This window comes from Salarias fasciatus, unplaced genomic scaffold (assembly GCF_902148845.1).
Source record: "Salarias fasciatus unplaced genomic scaffold, fSalaFa1.1, whole genome shotgun sequence".
Classification (NCBI taxonomy): domain Eukaryota; kingdom Metazoa; phylum Chordata; class Actinopteri; order Blenniiformes; family Blenniidae; genus Salarias; species Salarias fasciatus.
The window spans coordinates 639,195-649,426 of record NW_021941380.1 but is presented as its reverse complement, the minus strand read 5'-3'; the positions used below and the strand labels follow the sequence as shown (position 1 = coordinate 649,426).

The following is a 10,232-nucleotide window of genomic DNA, read 5'->3' as shown; positions in this document are numbered from 1 at the left end:
TTTTAATGAAGGTGTCCAGTTCAGTTTAGCACAGCTCAGGAAGACAATCTGTTCCTCATCAACTGCTGGGTGGTCTGGAACTATAAGTGTCATTTTAACCAGCCGTGTTCAGCAGAAAATGACGCTACCAGCAGTCATTTTCTGCTGTGCATCCATCCCAGATCCGTAACACGTCGGCTGTAAAATGGCCCTGACAATGATGAGACCTGTTGATTCCTGAACTTCTGGCAGTGGTACGACAGCGAAGGTCACGACCCTGACCGTCATGTCTGTCAGCAGCTCTGCGGTGAGCTAGTTAGCTTGTAGAAACTGTGGCAGCAGGGGGCAGAGCGGAGAGTCCCAACAACCAGGAACCCTCAGGGACACTTGCATGGTGTACACAGTGCCAGCCATGGAGCAAGGTCACAGGGTCACACAGGGTGAAAGGTCACAGGAGGTCTGCTGCTGGAACAATGTGGGAAATGATCCGCACAAAGCGGAGCACAGACAGTTGTTCTAGATTATTGAGGAGGCCTGTAACAGTTTGGCAAGCAAGACTTCAACTGTCCAATGAGTGAGTGAAACACTAAAGTCCAGAAAGATCAAACTGTGAGGTGGGGAAGAGGTGTCAGTGCCACTGACGTCCAGTCCAGGGATATCCAGTCCTCATGTCTGTTGTTGCCCCCCGCTCTGCCCTGCGACCCCCCACGACTGAAGGAGAAAGCATGTTAGTGCTCTGCCATGAATCTGTACAGAATATTTACACCACTGGGCTCCGACATGGCACTGGGCAGGCTGATGTGAAGGTTTACTCTCACATAAAGACAATACAATCAACATGGTTACGCTGAAGTACAGGTTAGTAATACAAATGAGGTGTCAGCACTATGGAGGGAGGAGGACCACTTCAATAATCATCATGAGAATAATAAGGAGAATAATAGACTTCTGAGCTTCCTAATGCTGCTTTTGTCCCGATAGGATTTCTTTTAAAAAACATCCACAGTATAGGGATGGAGTCAGTCACCATCAGTACATTCAGTCATATCTTTATCACCATCATCATACAGTCCAATAAATGTGCGTTTTCATAAAGATGAACACCACAGCTTCACAACCCAGAACCCTCCAGAAGTGTCTGATGTGGATCTGTACAGGTGGCTCCTCCTCCAGAAAGGTCCCGGTCCTGCTCCATCCGTCCGTCCGTCCAGCCGTCAGCTCCGCTGAGGCGTGTTATAAAACTGGTGGCTATCATTAGTAAGAAATGAAAGACTTTTTTTTTTTTTTTTTTTTTTAAGTTTCTTCATTTGTTCTCTGCCTCTCACCGAGGCAATGCTTATTCAACACCATGGAATTGATGTCTGATAAATCTGCCTTTCTTCATGTGAGCCGTGGCCACATGGTTCTACTTCTTCCCTTCGCTGTCTGTAAAAGACAAACAGAAAACGGGCGCTCAGAACATTTTACAGCATTTCTCTCCACTTCTACAAATAAAAAAGCTTTCTGAACTGTTTCGTTTATTTGTTTTCCTTTTACATTCCAGTCAGATGTTTGGAAGTTTATTTGAAGTTGAATCACTGGGTGGGTAAGACTTCCAGGAGGCGCTATTGTTCTGTCTCTATCAGTGCATTTCATGAAAAGTAGCAGAAGTTAAGAGAGCCGTCAGTCCTGGGGCAGAAGGCCAACCTGTGGTTCACTGACCCCAGAGGCTGCAGGCTGGGATTGAGAGCTGAGAAGAGCTGGACTCTTTCTGTGTCATGGTTCTGTCTGTCCCGTCCCCTGTCTGCCCTGAGTCCTGTCCTCTGCCTGTGTCCGTTAGCCCCTCCTGTTGCCTGTTTAGTTTTGCTAAACACACTTCAGAAGTCTTTTAAAGACTGCACTGTATTTATTTGGGGTGGTTGTTGTATGGAAAGCAGTCCCGGCTGGACCAGTGGCGACAATGGTGCTGTGCTATGTTGTTTGCAGTGGCTCCAGCGGAGGGCGACAGTGTGCCAGTTCAGTTTATATGCATTTCTTGATTTATGGTTATTTACTAATAAAGGTCCATGCATTGACCAAATGGCGCTTGTGGTTATTTTCTAAGGTTCTGACAGATTGGCAGTCGCTTCCTGCCAGGCTGTAGTTGCAGCGCCGGCCTGGAAGAGTCGACACGGACTCAGAACATACCGGTTGAGGGGTGTCCTGAAACCTGCTGACTGGAGACAAGGGACCTGGAGCTCAGACCTTCAACACAAAGCAGATGAGATTTAGAGATGAGTTTTTAGAAGGAAATGTGTGTGGATGATTGCTTCAATGTGGATCCAGCTGACAGAGGAGTGTCTGTGTTCTATGACGATATCCATAAGATGGCCGCTGTATTAATTGAGCATTTAGCAAGGTGTGGGAGGAAGAATTGAGCACCACCACCTCAGATGCACTTGAGCAAGCAGCGATTGCATTGGAACACTCTTCGTCAATACTCTTGCTCCCACATGGGCCGTTGCAGTTCAAGGTGCTGCACGGGTTACATCTACCTGGAGTGAAGCTCCCCAAACTCAACCCAGGTTTGGACCAGACTTGCATCAGATGCAGGCAGGACCCAGCTGGCCTTAGTCACATGTTCTGGTCATGGCCCGAAGCTGACCTGATTTTGGACCGGTATATTCAATACTTTTTCACACATGTGTAAGAAAGTGATCAGTCCTAACCCACTGACTATCTTTTTAATAAAGTTCCAACACTCTGTGTGTGTGTGTGTGTGTGTGTGTGTGTGTGTGTGTGTGTGTGTGTGTGTGTGTGTGTGTGTGTATGTGTACCTTGGAAGATGTCGTACTGGCCAGACATCAGGTTGTAGCTCATACCCAGGTGTGTGTGGTGGTGTGTGTGGAGGTGCCGGGCGAACGACACGTGGTTCCTCTCTCGCTCCGTGTCTCTCTCGCCATCCGGAGAAGCTTTTTCACCAGGCTGAAAACACACAGGAGGATTTACACAATGTCTTCTTCCAACAACGCCAACTGCCGATAAGAGCAAATCCCAATTGATGCTCTCTTCTCTTCTTTGTTTCCATTTACACCTCCATAACCCCCTTTTGATACCTTGTTTCGATTACTATAAAAGAACTTTGTGTCTGTGAAAAACACGAATATATTTTCTTATGAAAGACTTTGAAGGATGTTCGTACAACAGTTGCAGTGTCCAGCTAACTGTGGCTCTCAGCCTCAGGTGGATGCTGAAGGTTTGATCCATCATGGGCTCTGTTTTTCTGAGCATGTGCTGCAGATTTAGATGCTATTTGACATAACATCTATGAAGCACGGTGCACGAAGCTAAAATCAAACATTTTATATATGTCTCCAATGGTGAATCTGAGCGTGACAGACACTGGTGGACATGCTGAGAAAGGAGGGGAAACCACTGCTGGTGGAACCAGTTTAGCACCAGAAGTGTTCTGCAGGGAAACCCTGCCCATGTATGACCTTTGAACTTTATCATCCTCCCAGTGCTGAGTGCCTCCTGCTGTGTGTGCTGATGTGAGGACTATGTGCACTGAGTGTGGCGTGGATGTGCCGGGGGAGTCGGCGGCCTCTCACAGCGGACGCTTTGCCATGGTACTGATGGCCCGGCTGCTGCAGCAGCTCCACAGCCGGAGACGAGGTGGAGTCGCCGCCCTGCTTGCCGCTCACTGCTCCTCCTCTGCTGGGCGGAGTCACCTCTGACTCCTCCCTGCCCGCCGTCTTGCCATAAAGAGGATAATGGAAGCCTGAGGTGGGGGGGGGGCATGAACACAAGCCTGTGTTACGCAACACAATACGCTGTGGAAGCCATTATCAGACATCTTGTTCTCAGACTCTGAGTGAGAACACACCAGAACATTTTCAAGTTTCTTCCATCTTTTGTGGAACAAAGGGCAGTTCTAGTTCAGGAGCTGAACACAACCTGAGGCTAGCTCATATTCCCACACACCATTTTCTAACTGGACTGCTGCAGGTTTAGACTGCTCCATGGCATTTCAGAGAGAAAGACAGCAACACTGCTTATTCAGACATCCGTGAAATTGTGAAGCAACTTTGCAGATATGATTTGAGAGAGATGATGTCTGAAACTCCATGATGGGAGGGATATTGCCAATATCACAGTGTTATTGATAGAGAGTTGTACTTAACACTGTGCAATATTAACATAACATAACATAACATAACATAACATAACATAACATAACATAACATAACATAACATAACATAACATAACATAATTAAAAAATTAGTTTAAGACTCAATTTTCCAATGCCATTAAAAAAACAAATCAGCACTCCCATTGCACAATAACAGCTTGGTAGTGACTCAAAATGTCTGTTTTCCATGTCTTGTATTTATGTATTAAAATAAATGGAATGTCCTGCTTTCATTGTTTGCCAATTGACTATTCAAGCTTGCACACAATTTCACTGGCACTGTGCACCTCACAGTTACACATTCTGTTTGACATGAATCAACTTTGAAAACCTCTGAGTATCGTGACGCTGGGCTAAATGTCCTTCAATCAAAGTCTGGTCAAATCAGTCTGAGCTGCTCGGCTTCATGAAGTTTCAAAGTGGCTAAATGCTTGAGTATATGTTGAAGAGGAAAGAGATACTGAAAAACTGAGTTCCTCAGCACCACCTTGAAGTGAACCCGATCTCAGACTCTTACCTGGAAAGTTGTGGACCAGGGTGGGGGAGACCCCTCTGTAGGAGCCCCCGCTGCTTTCACACATGGCTAGGTAAGGTGGATAGGAGGACTGCTGGTACTGGATGTAGGGCTGCTGGGGGGTCATGGGAGGGGAGACTGCTGCCCGAGCACTTTGGGACTCCTCGGACAGGCCTCCGATCGGCTCCTGGCCCTGCTCCTCCAGCCCGTCCAGCCTGTCTGAATCCTCGGCCTCCATGCCGGGTGGGAGGTTCACAGACAGCCCGTGAAGCCTGGACTTTTTAGCAGTGGAGCCTCCTCTTTCTCCTCCACTCCCTCCTGAGGTCGTTTTGGTCCCGGCGGGCTCCATGGTAGCTCCCCACTCTTTCCCACTGTCTGCTTCGCCCTCCTCGGACTCTTCCTCGTGTTGCCTCTGTAGCTCTGAGTATTTACTGTGAGCGAGGCGGTGAGCCCAGGCAGGGCCGTCTGAGGGCTAGATCGATGAGGACAAGTGTTGGTGCTAGTTGCAGTGTTTCCCCTATAATTCTTTGTTAACAGTGGTGGGTGGGAGTCATTTTGCAGTCAGTGCAACTTCGGTCCATGTCTCTGTCCCACTTTTTGTTTATCTGGCCAGTCACAGTGTAAGAACTACAGAGCTTTTTAAAAAGACGGCTAAACTTTACCACTTTGCCTGTTTAGCTTAAGACAGCAATTCATTTCTGACCTTTATTTGTACATTTGTTTGTTTGCTTTTTTGGAGGGGTTGAAGAATTTCTTGGTGCGGTGGCCCACCGCTGCTGAATGACTATAGAGGAAACACTGTGCAGAACAGAGCCAGAGACAGACCATCTATCACTGGCTCTGGGTGTGATGTTGATGAAGGATGACGACATTTCAACAGCAGGCGGTCATTCAGAGGTGGGATATGAGGTGTGTGACGTTCCTCTCAATGGCATGAATCAAGACATATCTTACACATCAAGAGCAGAATTTAGGTCAATCTGAAGGAAAGAAAGAACCTGCCCTTCCCCGACATGGCTTTCATTTAATCCAGGGACTTTAGTTGTTTTTACATGACCCAACATGGCTGGAGTGTGTGGTTAACTGCATCAGAAGGTGACATGAGTAAGAATCTGTACAAGCTTTTCAAAAAAAGCAGCCCATATCAAAACACTGATGTAGGACAGAGGTTTTTCTTTGTTTATAGCTAAAGTTGCAAATGACAAATTTCACTACATTGTTTCTCCGTCCAAACCAAAATATTTGCATCCATCAAATTGGACTGCACGATTGTGATTTCAACAGAAATGACTGTAGTAGTATGTCACAGTGAGCTACAGCACCACAGAAGCCACATGGTAGTTATTATTAGCACCTACAGGTTTAGCTGTCCACAGTGTGTGTGATTAATCTCTTTGTGACACTCAACAGCAGTCGTTACAGCACACCAACAACACAATCGGCAGGCGGCGGCAGGTTATAGACAGAGGGAGAAACTTACACTGGAAAAGGAAACATTTGAGTCCAAATCTGTCTGACTGTTTGGGTTGTGGAGTGAAGAAGATGAGGAAGAGGAGGGTGACTTGATGTCATCGCAGTCTTTCATCGAGTGCTGGTGTTGCTCCACCATGCCACCACCATGCACCCCCTTTACGGCCAGACTCTGTCCCCTTTCCCCTCTCTCACTCATCTCCACGTAGGACAGGACAGGTTTGGGGCAACAGCCTTTAGCACCGTCCAGACCTTTACCCAGAATGGGACCACCAGTTGAACACCCAACCATGTGTTTAACATCTTCACTGTCTCTTACCCCCTGTCCCCTTTGCTTGGCACTGGGGGTCTGGTCACAGCATTTAGAACCCAGTAAGAGTTTCTGGTCCATGTAGAGTCCTCTGGAGTACTGACCGTAGTACAGAGACTGGGCCAGCGCTGTCTGAGTCTGACTCATAGCAAGCTGGAGCTGAGACTGAGGTGGACCGTCACCTTTCTTAGAATCTGGAAACTCTTGGGACAAGGTTTTGTCATCCTCTTTCAAGTCGTCCTTTCTGTCTTTCCCTTTGGGCTCGTGGGAGGAGCTTTTGTGGAAGCCAGCGTTGCTGCTGCTCTGCCTCTCGGACTGCATGTACCCTTGTAGGTAGTAGGGCTCGTAGGTGTGGTAATATGGGGATTGGGGGTCCTTTGATGATGGGGCACATGCAGTCGGTGGTGTTTTACCAGAGTTACCATGGGTACTGTTGGAGCTCACCTCAGAAGAACTTGATGAACCAGACTTGGATCTAAGCCCTTCTGAGCGACATTCTGAGGATCCGCCATCATCTCCAGCATCTGAGATGTCGGAGTAAGCCGGGCTGTTGTTCTTGCTGCTGCTGTCAGCTGACGTCAAACAGGCTCCTCCTGCGTCCAGCCTGGATGAACTACCGATGGAGGGACTGGGGGCGTTGTCGGTGAAGGTGTAGACCTTATCAGCCTCTGCACGGATACTTGCCATCCTGCTTTCCTGTGTTTCCGTGAGTCCGTTCATTACATCCTGCTTGCTGAGGTGCTCTTTGAGAAGGCTTCCAGGAATTTCCTTGATGCCCATCTTAGATCCACTGTTACCATCTTCCATTTTTATTCCACTACTGTCACCGTTAGATGTCCTCATTGGTGCTTCTTTATTGTGTTTGTCTTTCAGTCTCCGCTTTTCTTTTTTCCTGGTGTCTTTGCCACAGGCAACCACAGTGGCTTTCACCAGGCTTGGCTCCACAACAATGCTGAGCTTTGGTTTGATGGGTTTCAGGGGAAGATTTTTACTGGTGAGGCCAACAGCTGCCATCGGAGACAGCTGCTGTGAGCTGACTGAATCTGTCGTACTGCTAGGATATGTTGTATTGGGTATGGCAATCAGCTTAGGTGGAGCAGGGGCTGGAGCAATTGGTCTGTTGGTTCGTAACTTGGACAACTTCTCTACCTTCCCATTCGCTTTCCTGCCCTTATCACATGTACTCCCTTTTTTCTCGATCAAACCTTCGGCTTCCAGTTTGGGCATTTCAACCGAGGAGTTCCTGTCTGGGACCATGCAGTTCTCCAGAACCACCGTCATGTTAGAAATGATTGGCAGGTTGCTCAGGTCATCGATCAGACCATCTTTAAGCAATGAGGTTCTTCTGGTTTTGGAGTTGGCTGTAGGACTGTGGTCAGTACTGAGGAGGAGTCTTCTGTTCCCCACTGTTGTTACTTTGTACAGAGGAGCAGGTTTCTTACATAAGCTGTTGGAGTTAGTGCTGCTGTTTGTCTCTGAGAGGTCGTACGTCAAATTATTTATGGTGTCCTCACAGTCTGACAGTCGATCCTCACTCTCGCCGTCCTTCAAGGGTTCGATCTCAGGCTTCCTTTGTTCCTCAGCATCCAGATGTGCATGTGTCTGATGGTAGCGCAGGCCGTTGATGTGCTTGTAGCGTTTAGTGCAGTTTGGGTGGGGGCAGTCAATGAGGATGGGTGGGGGAGGAGGTGAGGAGGTACAGCCCCCACCCGGATCCATGAACGAAGGGTCAGATTTACCCTGTGGCGTTGATGGGGCACTTCGGGACTTTGCTCGAATCCTCTTCCCATTTCCGTTCTTTATTTCGTCTGAGGAGACCATGCTGAGGTCCAGGTCAGCTGGAGGTTTGTTCTTTCGTTTCCCAGAGGAGAGAGAGTTGGCGGGTTTCACCTCCTCCACAGTGAAAAAAGAAGGAGGTGCTCTGCAGTTGCTGTTGATGAGATTGAGGCTACCTCTCCTTCCCTTGGTGTGAATGGCTGCCGCCGTACCGGCCACGCCTCCCCCTCGGCTCCTGTGCTGCGACAAACCCCTGACCTTGGAGGCAGCGGCGGGCTCCACGCACGGTCGCTCAGCCATGGCCATTCGCATTCGCTTTCCTCGGCCACGACCGCCGGGCAGCTCAGGGTCACTGGAGGGTGATTCACAAAACCTGGACAGAGGAACCGAGAAACAACAGCCTCAAACATCACAGACGCACAATGTGGGAGTCACTTAAACACTGAATCTGAAATCTTACTCAGTACTTCTGTTTGACTTCACACTAAAACCACTTACAACCGAAATAGACAAAGAATAACACAAAGAAGAAAAAGTTGTCTAAAATGTTTTAACAGACAAACAAGAAAGACTGGACTAAAGGAACGTTTTCAGTGTTTGTTCTGTGGCTGATCAACTTGCTGCACATGATGCTTTGGTTGTATTCAGTCCTTCCTCCTCAGAGCCATCACCCCTCAGTGTTCTGAGCTGTAAGAGCTTTAATCATCATTCTATTTACCTTCTCCTAGCATACAGTCTTAATGCGTCTTGTCTTCATAGTGTGTATGATAGAGCACAGGGTTGGACCCATCAGTGCTGTCTGGGAGTGTTCTAGTTTCGATTCCTGTTTTCCTTTTTTCACTGTGCAGCAAAACCAAAACAACTTACAGGTTATTTCAGGTCACTTATGTATTTTTACAGTCAAATATGACCTTTAAACTTACAATACTGTAGGTTGGACTATGTTTTGCCAAAGTACCTTGAAATGACCTTAAATATTGCAAAACAATGATTCAATCATTTCAACAATGTCCTAATGTTACAATGTCTGAATAACCTACTTGGATCACAACATTGTTTTTAATTATTTTTATCATTCCAGACAAAGCAGCCTCTGATTTTGATAAAAAGAAAATATGAAACCCCTCATCTGTTTGTTACTCCTGATTTTGTATTCACTCCTCGTTCCTTCTTTGAAGTATTTTCATGCTGTTAGCCGCAATGCGTTGCATCTCAGTACAGGAGAAGTGTTTACACACGTCTCACAGGTCTCACAGTCTCATGCATGCATTCATTATGACACGTTTTCACTTGACGACTTCATGTTAAACCCTCGGTGAAGAAACTGTGACCTTGGAAAGACTGCTGGGATTTTATCAGCTTGTCAACAGAACAAACTGCAGAGCAAGTTGAAACTGGACTTCTTTGATTCCAGATGATAAGATGATATCTCATGATTCCTGTAATGTTTGTAATTATCCCCTCAACCCCCACCAAACCCCCACCAGCATGTCCCTGAACGCCACCGCAGCTACAGCTGGATGTATTACCTTCATCATTTCAGACAGTTTGTTAGTCAGAACTTTGACTTTGCATTGCTTAAAAGTGCCAAATGTCATCGATTTATTACTTCCGAATGTCAATGTGCTGTTTTGTTTTTTTTTTTGTTTGTTTTCCTTGGTTTGTTTTTGCTCCCAGCAAAACCCTTTCTGGGGGAGTTTTGTATGTTCTTACTGTGCATTAGTTGGTTTGTAAAAACCTGAGAACCTGTTTCAACAGAGAAGCTACTGTCTGCGCTCTTGCTGACACCTTTGGAGCTGATCCACTGGAACCAGTTCTCTTCCCGTGTTCTCACAAACGTTTGATTCGTTCACTGAGGACGGACAGTCCGCCAAATCAGGAGCATGCTATTCTTTTCATTATTAGAACAAAACAGCTTCAGGCTACTCTGCCTCACATTCACAGAGACACATGTCTAAGAGAAAAAAAGATATTTTTTTCATGGTTTTGGGAGATCTCGCTGTAATTGCCATGGCAACAGCCATTTACATAC

At 47.0% G+C, this 10,232-nt stretch overlaps 1 protein-coding gene across 1 annotated transcript in view; it reads right to left on the bottom strand.

Annotated features, from left to right (window-relative positions):
• Positions 1 to 1,258: 1,258 nt before the first annotated feature.
• The window catches only part of LOC115385332 (zinc finger protein 608-like), a 40,621-nt gene continuing 31,647 nt past the window's right edge, over positions 1,259 to 10,232 (bottom strand). Inside the window, 6 exon segments of the mRNA XM_030087312.1 lie at positions 1,259 to 1,404; positions 2,146 to 2,202; positions 2,775 to 2,922; positions 3,549 to 3,718; positions 4,648 to 5,116; positions 6,125 to 8,573. Of these exon segments, the coding sequence (XP_029943172.1) occupies positions 1,385 to 1,404; positions 2,146 to 2,202; positions 2,775 to 2,922; positions 3,549 to 3,718; positions 4,648 to 5,116; positions 6,125 to 8,573 (3,313 nt within the window). The 3' untranslated portion in view covers positions 1,259 to 1,384.